Source organism: Sus scrofa, chromosome 2, assembly GCF_054392235.1.
Source record: "Sus scrofa isolate SSC_HxYL_T2T_F1_AM1 chromosome 2, Sscrofa_HxYL_maternal_Yorkshire_Landrace_v2.0, whole genome shotgun sequence".
Classification (NCBI taxonomy): Eukaryota; Metazoa; Chordata; class Mammalia; order Artiodactyla; family Suidae; genus Sus; species Sus scrofa.
The window spans coordinates 29,630,980-29,643,267 of NC_139384.1; the positions used below are offsets into that span (position 1 = coordinate 29,630,980).

General features: G+C 50.5%; 2 protein-coding genes across 5 annotated transcripts in view; one reads left to right on the plus strand and one right to left on the minus strand.

Moving 5' to 3' along the window:
• The window catches only part of EHF (ETS homologous factor), a 193,297-nt gene extending 184,973 nt beyond the window's left edge, over positions 1-8,324 (minus strand). For both annotated transcript variants that reach the window (XM_021083196.2, XM_085011517.1), the window contains exon 1: positions 7,795-8,324. The gene's annotated coding sequence lies outside the window, so the exon portion shown is untranslated. The remainder of the gene's footprint in view (positions 1-7,794) is intronic.
• The window catches only part of ELF5 (E74 like ETS transcription factor 5), a 29,753-nt gene that overhangs the window by 15,490 nt on the left and 1,975 nt on the right, over positions 1-12,288 (plus strand). For all 3 annotated transcript variants that reach the window (NM_001243711.1, XM_021077723.2, XM_005660987.4), the window contains 4 exon segments: positions 978-1,211; positions 4,990-5,040; positions 10,900-10,968; positions 11,941-12,136. In NM_001243711.1, coding sequence (NP_001230640.1) covers positions 978-1,211; positions 4,990-5,040; positions 10,900-10,968; positions 11,941-12,136 — 550 coding nt within the window.

Genomic DNA, 12,288 nt, shown 5'->3' on the forward strand with positions numbered 1-12,288 from the left:
TAGGGAGTTCCCGCAGTAGCTCTGCGGTTAACGAACCCCACTGGCATTGATGCCTAAGGCCCTCATCAGCCCAAGATGGCCAGAGACACAAATCAATACCCAGTGTTGGCCAGTTGTCCATAAGAACAGGGGAATCAGGTCTGCTTCAAATGGTGCCAGGTATTGAACCGATTAACTATTGAGTTGAGTGATAATTTTCTATGCACCATGTAGTCTATAAACACTAACCCCAAACTCCAGAACAGCCCTGGAGCATATTATCCCCATTTTACAGATGAGGAAACTGAGGCTTAAATGTCTACAGACATTGCCCAATTAGAAAGCAAAAGAGCCAGGATTTGAACACAATTCTGTCAGGCTCTGAAGTCTATGCTCTCTCTCTCTCTGTTTTTGTTTGTTTGTTTTGCTTTTTAGAGCCACACCCACAGCATATGGAGGTTCCCAGGCTAGGGGTTAAATCAGAGCTGAAGCTGCCAGCCTACACCACAGCCACAGCAACGCAGGATCTGAGCCACGTCTGTGACCTACACCACAGCTCACGGCAATGCCAGATCCTTAACCCACTGAGTAAGGCCAGGGATCAAACCTGCATCCTCATGGATGCTCGTCAGATTCATTAACCTCTGAGCCATGACGGGAAGTCTATGCTCTGCATACCATGACACTATGTTGTCTGAGACCAAATGCATAAGGGCCTTTTCCTTTCCTTCTCCCCTAGTTCTCCCCTTTCAAGAAATTCCCAAGCCCCTGCCATTCCCTCCTCCGCCAGTAGATTCACTGGTACGATCCAATCCCCTCTGGTTCACGCTGTAGGATAGAAGGAGGCCAGGAGCCCAGCAGAACACTCCAGGGCTAGAGGCTGCTTCATTCACCACATTGGAGAGAGGATGAGAATGTTCACAAAACGGAGCCTCCTGCAGGGGACTTCTAAAGCTCTTCCGGAGGCCTCATCCCTCTCTTGTCTCTCCCCGGTGCAGCCTGTGACCCCTACTGGACGTCTGTCCACCCCGAGTACTGGACGAAGCGCCACGTCTGGGAATGGCTCCAGTTCTGCTGCGACCAGTACAAGCTGGACGCCAACTACATCTCCTTCTGCCATTTCAACATCAGCGGCCTGCAGCTGTGCAGCATGACACAGGAGGAGTTCATCGAGGCAGCCGGCATCTGCGGAGAGTACCTGTACTTCATCCTCCAGAACATTCGCTCACAAGGTCAGCATCTAGAGGGCTGGACCTCGAGGGGAGGGGGCCTGGGATTGGGACCAAAGGGCATCCGAGGGCCTTCCCCACCGTGTGACTCACATTGTGAAGTTCGATTAACTGCAACTCTCTGTTAACCCAAATTCCCTGCTAACCAGACCTTTCCACACTCAGAAGCTAGCATGGGGGAGGGTATATACAATGAAGTGAGTTACAAGGAAGCAAGTTGAGTACATTTTTAAAAAGAAAACTAAAACATGTCCAGGAACCAAGCTGATACAATGAAATATTATGTTCATAAAGATTGGTAACCATAAAGCACGAATAAAAAGAGACTTCTGCTTTACCTTTCCCTAAGCAGAAGAAGAAAAAAAGACCCTTTTCCTCCAGCATTTCCTGAGGAATCCCGCTAATTGCCATTCCCTTTTATCAGAGTCCTAATGGTCATGGATCAAATGGCCACAAGGTGGCGCCAATAGCACAACTGAACGCCTCCACATGCCCTGCAAGACTAGAATGTTGATGGACGGAATTTTTAAACCTAGAAAGGGTTTTTGAGAATATATAAGCCTGTACCCCCCATATCACAGATAAAGGAACTGAGGTCTCGAGTGGTTAAGTGACGTCTCCAAGCTCACATAGCATACAGGGCTGACTGATGGCAAGTCAGTACAGAACAAGGGCTGTGAGATAAGAAAGACCTTTGTTTCAATGTGGCTCGAATACTTCTGAGCTCTAGGACCTCTGGCAAGTGGCTTAACTTCTCTGAACCTCCACTGTCTCATCTCTATGGTGATACACATCCCCAAGGCTTCTCAACAGAATTCCGTGAAACATTAGCTGGCACAGCAGATAAGGATGCAATGCAGTGAGTGGCAACTGTTTTTGTCACCTCGAACATGACCAAGAGGCAGAAATTTTTAAAAATAAAGGAACTTATTTTTAAAAATAAAGGAACTTCCGCTCAGTTTTAAGAAAGACCTTTCTAAAAGTTAGCACCTTCTTTTTAAAAGACTGCCTCACAAGATACCAGAGGTAGGAAGCTCCCCATCACTGGAGATAAACAAGCAGTCTAATAGCCCTCTACTTCATGGGGTGCTGTGGAAGGGGTTCCTATTTGGGTGGAAACCCACAGAGGACCTTCCTGCTCTAGGATTCATTGCCCTCCCCTTGATCTCTCTGATCCTGAGGGCCTGGGGGCAGGAAAGCTAAGGATGGAGGCCCTCGGGCGATGCGTGGCTTCTGTCCTGGGAGCCATGGCCCCCTGGGGGCAAGAAAGGGACAAACAGACCTGCTGTCCATTATGGTCCAGTCTCTGCTTGATTATTGCCAGTGGGAATGACCCTCCTGGAGTTAGGAGCAGTGACCTGCACTGAGAGTGAGCTTTCCCTGGAGGAAGGCAAGTCTGACCCAACCACAGGGGCTCAGGGAGGAGCTGGGGACTCCATTTGAAACCCTCCCAAGGGAAGAGCCTTGCATGAGCATCCCAGGGCCCTGAAGACAAGCATTCCATCCCAGGAGAGGATGCAACTTGGCACCACACACCTCAGGCCAACATCTAGTCACTCACGTTTGTCTCCAGGCCCCAGCAGCTCCTGCGCTGGGATCTCCCACCTCAGGCACCTCCCTTCCTGGCAACTGCTGCATCAGAAAACATCTATCCCCTGTCCCCCACTCCCAAAAAAAGGGGAGTTTCTGCTGTGGCTCAGCAGATAAAGACCTCACTAGTATCCACAAGGATTCAGGTTTGATCCCTGGCCTTGCTTAGTGGGTTAAGGATCTGGTGTTGCCGTGAGCTGTGGCGTAGGTCGAAGATGAGGCTCAGAACCCACATTGCTGTGGCTGTGGTGAGGCCAGCAGCTGCAGCTCCAATTTGATCCCTAGCCTAGGAACCTCCATCTGCCACGGGTGTGACCCTAAAAAGCAAAAAATAAAAAATAAAATGTAAAAAGCCAACTTTTTTAAAACAGGCTATAAATTTCCCCCTCGCTGTTCTTAAGGAACGTCAGAAGGTCCACCCAGGGGTGGAATTTCAGGTACACTCGGTCAGGGCCGTTGCTGTGCTGAGCAGTAAGACTATCTACTCCCCCAACTTGCTCCGGCCTCAGACTCCTCCTTTAATGTTCCTCAGGCAGGAACATGTACAGCGTATTGAAGTGCACCTGTTGTGACCGAAGTTTCCAGCGTCCCCAGTTGCCTGGGACACGGTGTCTCCCCGTTATCCTGTCTTCCATTCTCAAAAATGTCCATTATATGTGAGACTGGCTATTAACCTAGTCAAGGGCTTAGATGACTAAGATTAGGGCTCTGGCAGAAAAGGACACAGAACCAGTTGGGGCAGGAAGAGGAGTGAAGGGGGCTCTGGGGCTCGGAGCGCTGTCTGGCTCAGCAGGTTTAACAGTAGGATTTAAGGGTCCAAGGACAAGGGACCCTGGTCACCAGAGGGCTGGAGGACTGAGGTGGCTCCCAAGCGACAGGAGAGGAAGATCCCTGGTCATCCCCCACCTCTCGTTCTCAGACAGGAGAACTGAGGGTGTGGCTGACCAGAGCCCATCAGAGACTGGCCCTGGGAAGCAACAGTGACAGGTGTGCCCTGTCCCCGTGCCCTCAGGACATGGAGATAAGACCTCACTTCGGACACCAAGTTAGAAAACAGAGGTCCTTTGGCCTGTACGGCTATGTGAAAAATGATCTGAAACTCGTGACTCGCCCCCAGCCCACCTCACTCTTCTGAGGAGACAACCAAGGTCCCCACAGTCTCCAGGGCTCCTTTATTTATCTTATTTTATTTTAATTTTTATTTTAGCTTTTTAGGGCTGCACCTGTGGCATACGGAAGTTCGCAGGCTAGAATCAGAGCTACAGCTGCCAGCCTATACCACAGCCACAGCAACTTGGGATCTGAGCCGCATCTGTGACCTACCCCACAGCTCACAGCAACGCTGGATTCTTAGTCCACTAAGCAAGGCCAGGAATCGAGCCCGCATTCTCATGGATACCAGTCAGGTTCATTACTGCTGAGCCGCAACAGGAACTCCCCAGGGTCCCTTTAAATCCTCGTATTGGGTTCTGCGGTCCTCGCAGCCTCCTGTGTCCATTTCTGCCTTTGACCAGCACAGAAGAGACCTTCCAGCCCCGAGGGATTAGAGGTTACATCCCAGATCACAGCCAGAGGGGAGGTCAGCTGTGGTTTTGTCACGTGTTGCCCGTGAGGAACTTGAGCCCAGAGAGGGTCAAGTGGGCAGACTGGAGAGGTCCACGCAGGTGTCAGTAACTCAGTGCAGCACAGAGCCCAGGCCAGGACTCCTCCCAGTGCCTGTTCAGGAAAGCCCAGAGGCTACTGGGATGCCTGGCCTGAGGCTTTCTCCAGGGAGGCTTTAAAAACAAGATTTTACCTCTCGGGATGAATTCTGAGGGGTCCTATACAGGCCAGATGGTGTCCAATTTTCCTTTTTTTTTTTTTTTTGTCTTTTTAGGGCTGCACCCCCACGGTTTATGGAGGTTTCCAGGCTATGGTTTGAATTGGAGCTGTGGCTACTGGCCGCAGCCACAGCAACGCCAGATCCTTAATCTGCTGAGCGAGGCCAGGGACTGAACCCGCATCCTCATGGATACTAGTAGGGTTCTTAACCTGCTGAGCCACAACAGGAACTCCTCCAAGGTTCCTTCTGAAATAAAACTACCCTAAAGAGGGACAGTCACTTCCCTTCTCCCCAGCTCCTCCCCTCCCAGCCTGGCCAGGGAAACAAGGATTTGATGGCATGGTTTGTGGATTTCGCTTTCTTTCCCAGGTTACTCCTTTTTTAATGATGCTGAAGAGACCAAGGCTGCCATCAAAGACTGTAAGTAACCAAGTTTAAACTGTGTCCAGGCTGTTGCTAGGCACGTGGGCTGAATGGTTTCAGCCACACTCAAAGGCTGAGCTAAAATAATCACAGACTAGGAGAAGACGGCGGGAGAATCGTGCTGGACAGAGCATGGGGCTTGGGTCTGTGGCTTCGTTATCCTCCCCCATACTCAGTTTCTGTGTCTATAAAATGATGGGCCCCTCGCTAGGTCGTGAAGAGTTCAAGTCACAGTGCATATCAAGGGCCTGGCCTGTGCCAGCAGTGTAGACACTCCAAAAACTGGTACCCATTAGCAATAATAATAATAATTACTAACCATTAGAGGCCTGGTGGCTGATAATATCTACAGAGAATCTGAGCTCACTAAGCAGATCATGTTTATAATTACACGGTGATGGAGAATCTCAAATGGCCATGCTGATTCTGAAAATCAACCCTCACCGTTTCACTTCTGCAGATGGAGAAGTACATGTAGGAAAGGGAACCTTGGTGGGTTTGTTTTTTAAAGGTGGTAATGATGATTCTTAATTACTGAGACCCAGGCAAAGGCCCTGGCCAGGGGCCTGGTCAACGAGGAGTAAGTGGCATCCTGGGGCATCGGGCACTGTTCCCATCCAACATCTTCGATGAAGACTCAATAGCTATCGTTACAGTTTGTGAAGCCCTTACTATGTGCTCAGTGCAGTGCAGCAAGTATTCCACATACATTGACTCATTTACTCCTCATCATAACCTCACTAGGTACAGAGTTCCCATTGTGGCTCTGCAGGCTGAGAAACTGACTGGCATCCATGAGGATGTGGGTTCGATCCCTGGCTTCTCTCAGTGAGGAAAGGATCAGGCATTGCCACAAGCTGCAGTATAGGTCACAGATGCAGCTCCGATCAGTGTTGCTGTGGCTGTGGTATAGGCTGCAGCTGCAGCTCCGATTTGACGCCTAGCCCAGGAACTTTTGCATGCCATGGGTTCAGCCCTAAAAAGCAAAAAAAAAAAAAAAAAAAAAAAGAAAGAAAAAAGTAAAAAATAAAAAAATAACCTCACCAGGTATTAATATTATCCCCATTCACATCTGAGCAAACAGGCGATGCTGTAACTCTCAAGTTATAAGTAAATGCAGAGCTGAGATTCCAACTCACTCAGTCTATGCTCTTAGATGCTGTGCTCTTCCCCACATGCCCACATGTTGCACACAAAGGCACACGCATACACACAGGCACACATGTACGCACACTCCCAGACCCTTCTGTTCACTCTGCTGCCCTCTCAGTTGAGACGTAAGACTCAGTTTTCCTCGGTCTAGGCCCAGCTCCGCAATGATCCAGAGAACAGGAGGTTTTCAACTTAGTACCTGCTGAAGGGGCCCAGGCCCGCCAAGCTAGGAAACCCTCTGAACCAGCCCCGGGCAATGCACCCCAGTTCTTCTTGACGTCATCTCTCCTTCCACCCATCCTTCCCCCTCTTCCCAGTGAACACAGCCCGGGCCTGGCTTTGCTGCAGGGGGCATCTCCTGGGTGGGGTGCAGGCTTTACGGCCAACTGCTAGTGTCATGAGGACCACAAGCTCGATTTAGAAACTGCCACTCCAGGTTCCATGCCAACTTCTGGAAGACAGCTGACCATGATTTCAAACAATGACGTATACCCTTTGGCCACATGTTAGCAGCCTCCAGTTGCACAGCCACCAAACTTCTCCAAATCCCCCAGACGGCAGAGAGCCAGGGCCATGGCCCCACTGGCCCCACGCCAGGCCCAGCCCAACTGCAGGGACATGTTCAAGATAGCAGGGGGACAGGGAAGCCTGCTGCCCAGGACACCACGGGCCTCTGCAGAGGGAACAGGGGTACATGATGCTGCTACTGCCGCCTCTGGCTAAACCTGGGGAGGTTTGTGTCAGAAACCTTCTTCGGCATGGCCATGTGCTGATGGCTTCAGCCACTGCCCCCCACCTCATGGCCACCCCTACAGCCACTCCCAGCCGAGCAAGGCCTCCAATCTAACCAACCCAGCACTGCCTTCAGAGCCACTGCTGAGAACTCAGAACAGATGGAACAGGATTTTTAATTTTTTTTAAGGGCTACACCTGCAGCATGTGGAAGTTCCCTGGCTAGGGGTCGAATCAGAGCTACCGCTGCCAGCCTACACCACAGCCACAGCAACACCAGATCCAAGCCATGTCAGTAACCTACACCACAGCTCATGGCAATGCCGGATCCTTACCCCACTGAGCGAGGCCAGGGTTTGAACCTACGTGCTCATGGCTGCTAGTCAGCTTTGTTTCTGCCAAGCCACGACAGGAACTCCAGAATAAGATTATTTATCTCTGGGCAGACCCACCAGGAGGAACTCCCACCATCCCCATAACCCCGCCTCATGCGGACCCACCACCGTGTTCATCCCGTCAAGCCGGTATCTTCCCGCGAAGCATATGGAGAAATCACAGAAATCAAAAGGGTGACGCTTGTCCTCCCACTTCTCGCCTTGTGGGCACTTCTGTGATTTTTGTTGTCTAGTCCCCGGTGAACAATTAATTCACCTTTGTTTATCTTTACCCCCTTTGTTTTCTCTCTTCTTAAGAGATTAAATTAAAACAACAGCTAGGTCTGCTCAGCACCTGACGTGCCGAGCAGGAGCGTGGCCTTAGATCGGGAGACGGGCAGAGCTCTCGGTCTTGACCCACCAGCCGGCAGCCCTGCTCACCTGCTGTCACCTCTCTTCCCCCCTTGGCAACCCCACAGTCAGCTGAACTCACCTGAGTGTTCACTGTGGTTTGGCCACTGTGGTCAGGAGCCCGTCTTTCCCCACCAAGACCATTCCCGACTGCGACCTGGGAAAGGGCGGAGTCGTGGCCTCAGTGACCCCGGAAGTCGACGTCACACGCTCGCGTCACTGATTGTTCCGGTGAACCAGGCACTGTGGTCTTTAGAGCCGGGGCTCTGACCTCAGACTCGGTGCGTGAGATCTCAGCTCCCCCCACCTTCCCATTAGGCAGGCGGGTGACCTGGATCGTGCTCCCCAAACCCAGCCAGGGCCCGCTCCCTCCTGCTGGGGTCCCAGTCTGAGAACTTCTCTGGTGGCTCTTGTACAATTGCAGCGTATTCTCCCCGCAGGCTGTCTTGTCCTCCACAGCATTTATCACCAGCGGAAACCATCCACATTTGTCCATTGCATGTTCCTGCCCTCTTGGGCGTAAGTCCTCTGAGAGGAGAAACTTGGACCCCTGTTTCGTGCTGAGCCCCCAGTGCCTGCTGCGGAGGGCATCCTGTGGCTCAACACTCGTGTGCCCGTGAGGGTGTGACCTACGGGGAGATACGCAGCCGCTCCTCCCCTCTGTTTTCTTATCTGTAAAATGGGGCGTAGGTCAGAAGGGCGGGGGAGATTGGGGCGAGCACTGGGCAGTAGCAAACAGGCAACAAACTCTTCTAATTACTCTATTGAGTAAATGTCTATTGAACACCTGCTGGGAATGACATGCTGACACGGTAGCTGCCAACGTCTGCTTTGGAATGGAACTGCTCAGGTTCAAATCTTGCCTCCACCACCCTGGACGAGATTCTTAAACTCTCAGGGCTTCAGTTTCCTCCTCCATAAATGGAAATAGCAATAATACCCCCCCAGGGTGGTGGCAGGGATTAAATGAGAAACTGTGTGGGAGACCCTTACCAAGCATATGGCAGTTAGTAAGTGCTGTATTAACATTAGCTGTTCGCACAGGTGAGCAAGAAATGAGCCAGGGCTTTGCAGGAGGCTGAGGAACACACAGGTGCTAGGGACAGAGAAGAGGCTTTAACCCAGGGGGTAAGTTCTGAGATGGCTTCCTGAAGAGGTCTTGTGAGAGGGGTGTCAGCTGGGTGGAAGTGGGGAGTGGGGAGCCCGTGCAAAGGCCCTGAGGCAGGAGAAAGTCAAGGTCCATTGGGGCTATCTGACCAAAGGGAGGGGAGGAGTTGGGGAGCGGCAAGCGATCAGCCTGGAGAACTGGGTAGAGGTCTGTGTATGAAGGGCCTCGTGTGGACGCCCCAGGGCAGACTGGGATTTTAGCCAAGGAATGACATGACCCACTCTCACTGGGGCAAGCAGCCCTAGGCAACAGGCAACATACTTATTATGTCATTCAGTCATTACAGCAAAGTGCCCCACCACATGATCCCGCAGCGGTGGTGAGCATAGTGCAGAACAGCAGGGTGGCTGCACCCCAGCCATTGGGGAGCACCTGCTATGTACTTAGAACCGTGCTGGTGCTGGGGGAGCCACATGGAAACACAAATCCTGCCCTCTAGTGGGTAAAGTCTGCCAGTGAACAAAGTAAATAAATACATAACATGTTCCAAGGTGATAAATGGGACAACAAAAAATAAATTAGGACACGGAGTGTTGAGTGGGAGAGTGTGTGCAGTTCCAGGTCCAGTGCTCAGAGAGGGGCTCACTGAGAAGGTGGCTTTGAGCAAAGATGGAGACGAGGCTGGGAGCCTTGGACATCAGGAAAGAGCACTCGAGGCGGGATGTGCCTGCGAGTTTCCCAAAGAGCTGGGGCCAGTGTGGCTGGAGCTGAGTGAGCATGGCGGGTGGGTGCCAGGGAGGGGTGACCCAGTGCCACCTTTTCTTTCTTTCTTTTTTTTTCTTTCCTTTCGTTTTTCTTTTTTGGGGCTGCCCCCACTGCACATGGAGTTCCCAGGCTAGAGATCAGATCCTAGCCGCAGCTGCAGCAGAAGCCAGGATTGAACCTGGGTCCCAGCACTCCCAAGACACTGCTGATCCCGTTGCACAACAGCAGGAACTCCTTGTTTCCTAACCAGACACACTTTGGGGCAGTGCGGGTTCCTCAAACTGTTACTTACAGTATGAGTTCTAATTTATCTGGGCATGGAATTCATTCCTCACCTTCTGCTATTCAGAAGCTCTACGCTCTTTGCTTTTACCTATGGCCCTTCGTGTGTGTTCTCCACACACTGGCCAGAGGGCTTTTTTAAAAATGTGGGTCTTGTCAAAGTCCTAAGTCCTTGCTTTGCTCTTTGAATAAAATCCCATCCTTACAACATGCCCCCATGACCTGCCCCTGCATCTCACCCACCCAGCCCCATGCTGGGCGCCCCCTGTGCCTGTCTGGTCCTAGTCACTCCAGCTTGGCTTTTGCATGTGCTGCTCCTTCCCCCGGAACATGCCCCCACCTCCTGACATCAGTGCGCAGTCTCCTCTCCAGGAGGCCCTCCCTGGCCACCCCCCCACAGTAGTGCTTTCCTCTGCCTTATTCTCTCTCTCACATCTCCTTTCTCCAAAACACTCACAACAAGGGCGATTGGTGTTTCACTCGAGTTTTCCTTGCCCTGTAGTCCTTAAACTCCACGTGAGCAGGAGCCAGATCTGTCTTGTTGGCTTTCTGTCTCCAGGTCATAGTGGAGCCTGGCACACTGTAGGTCCCCAGTGTTAAATGCATATGCCCCTTAAATCTCTAATTATCCCAAAGCATCCGGCATGCTGTCTCCTATCACAAAGGAGTTCAATTAATAGTTGCTCATTTGGGGAGTTCCCATCATGGCTCAGTGGTTGACCAATCCAACTAGGAACCATGATGTTGCGGGTTCGATCACTGACCTCGCTCAGTGGGTTAAGGCTCTGGTGTTGCCGTGAGCTGCAGTGTAGGTCGAAGACGCGGCTCGGATCCCGAGTTGCAGTGGCTCTGGCGTAGGCTGGCAGCTACAGCTGCAATTAGACCCCTAGCCTGGGAACCTCCATATGCTGAGGGAGCAGCCCTAGAAAAGGCAAAAAGACCAAGAAAAAAAAAAAAGTTGCTCATTTGGTGTGATTTTAGGTCAGAATGTGGCCTCTGGATTCCTTCCTACAGCTAAATCATCTGTTGCAGATGCTGACTCCAGTTGCTTGAAAACAAGTGGCATCAAAAGCCAAGACTGTCACAATCATAGTCGAACAAGTAAGTGCAGAGGTGCCCTCTTTCCTCGCTAATGTCCTTAAACCATTCATGAGCCAAAGTGATCCACTTTAATAAGCTTTGAAACTCACTGTTTTGAGTGGGACCAGTTATTTCCCCAGGGACATAGCAGAGAAATTGATGATTACTTTTATAAATGTTACCATAATCCAATTTATTTCTTTTCACTGGGAAATGGTATTAGGAGAATTAAAGACATTTTCTCGCCATGTTGAATAAGGATCTGCTTCTCCTGGTCAACTGCGGCTCCTTCTCACTAAAGTACTCAAGGATGATACTTAAAAAACCCCTAGGAATTGACTATTCTGTTCGTTTTCCCAGCACTAAGATAGCCCCAGTACAGAGTTAAGCCTGCTAGGTTTGGTTCTAACCACTTACTATGTATTAAATCATAATCCTCTAACCCATGCTATGATGTAGGTACTCTTATTAACCTGTTCTATGGGAGAGAAAATAACTAGAAAGATTTGATTACAGAGCTAGAAGAGGTAAATTCAGGACCCAAACCCAGGCAGTCAGACCCCAGAGCCAGTCTTCACTACAATATAGTGGAACAAGAGAAATACCAGCTTTTTGTGAGAAACACAACTGTCGAATTAGTCCAGCCGGACAGTTGTGGCTATGGGATCTCAGGACAACCATGCTGCCTGTCAACGAGAAGAATGAAAACATCATTCTGCATCATCTCATTCATTCCATTGGAGTTGGTCGGTGGTTCCATAGGGCAAGGAAGGTTTGAGAGCCAGTTCTGCTGGCTGATGTAAATATGGTGTCTCTGCATGTGTTTTGTAATTGCTTCAGTAAAAGAGGACACGTCACAGCTCAGTAAGGTTCCAGGCAAAGCGTGGGGTCCTAAAGGCCGGCAAGGAGCAATGTTCATGGGTTAATGAGAAGTGGTACAACTCTTTATTTTTTTTTTTCCATCTTAACTCACCTTTTTTCCTTTCTCAAAAGGCCTCCAAAGTTCTCATCTATGGGAATTTGTACGAGACCTGCTTCTATCTCCTGAAGAAAACTGTGGCATCCTGGAATGGGAAGATAGGGAACAAGGTATTTTTCGGGTGGTTAAATCCGAGGCCCTGGCAAAGATGTGGGGACAAAGGAAGAAAAATGACAGGATGACGTATGAAAAGTTGAGCAGAGCTCTGAGGTAAGTGACCAGCCCAAAATGCCCCAAGCCATCAGACAGAGCTTTGTAAAATGGCCAGCTGTAGGAAATTCAGCTGTTTTTGCAGCATTTTACTTGATAATCCAAAGATCATGAGACAACACGTTGGCTCTGAGTTACAGGTGGGATTAGGG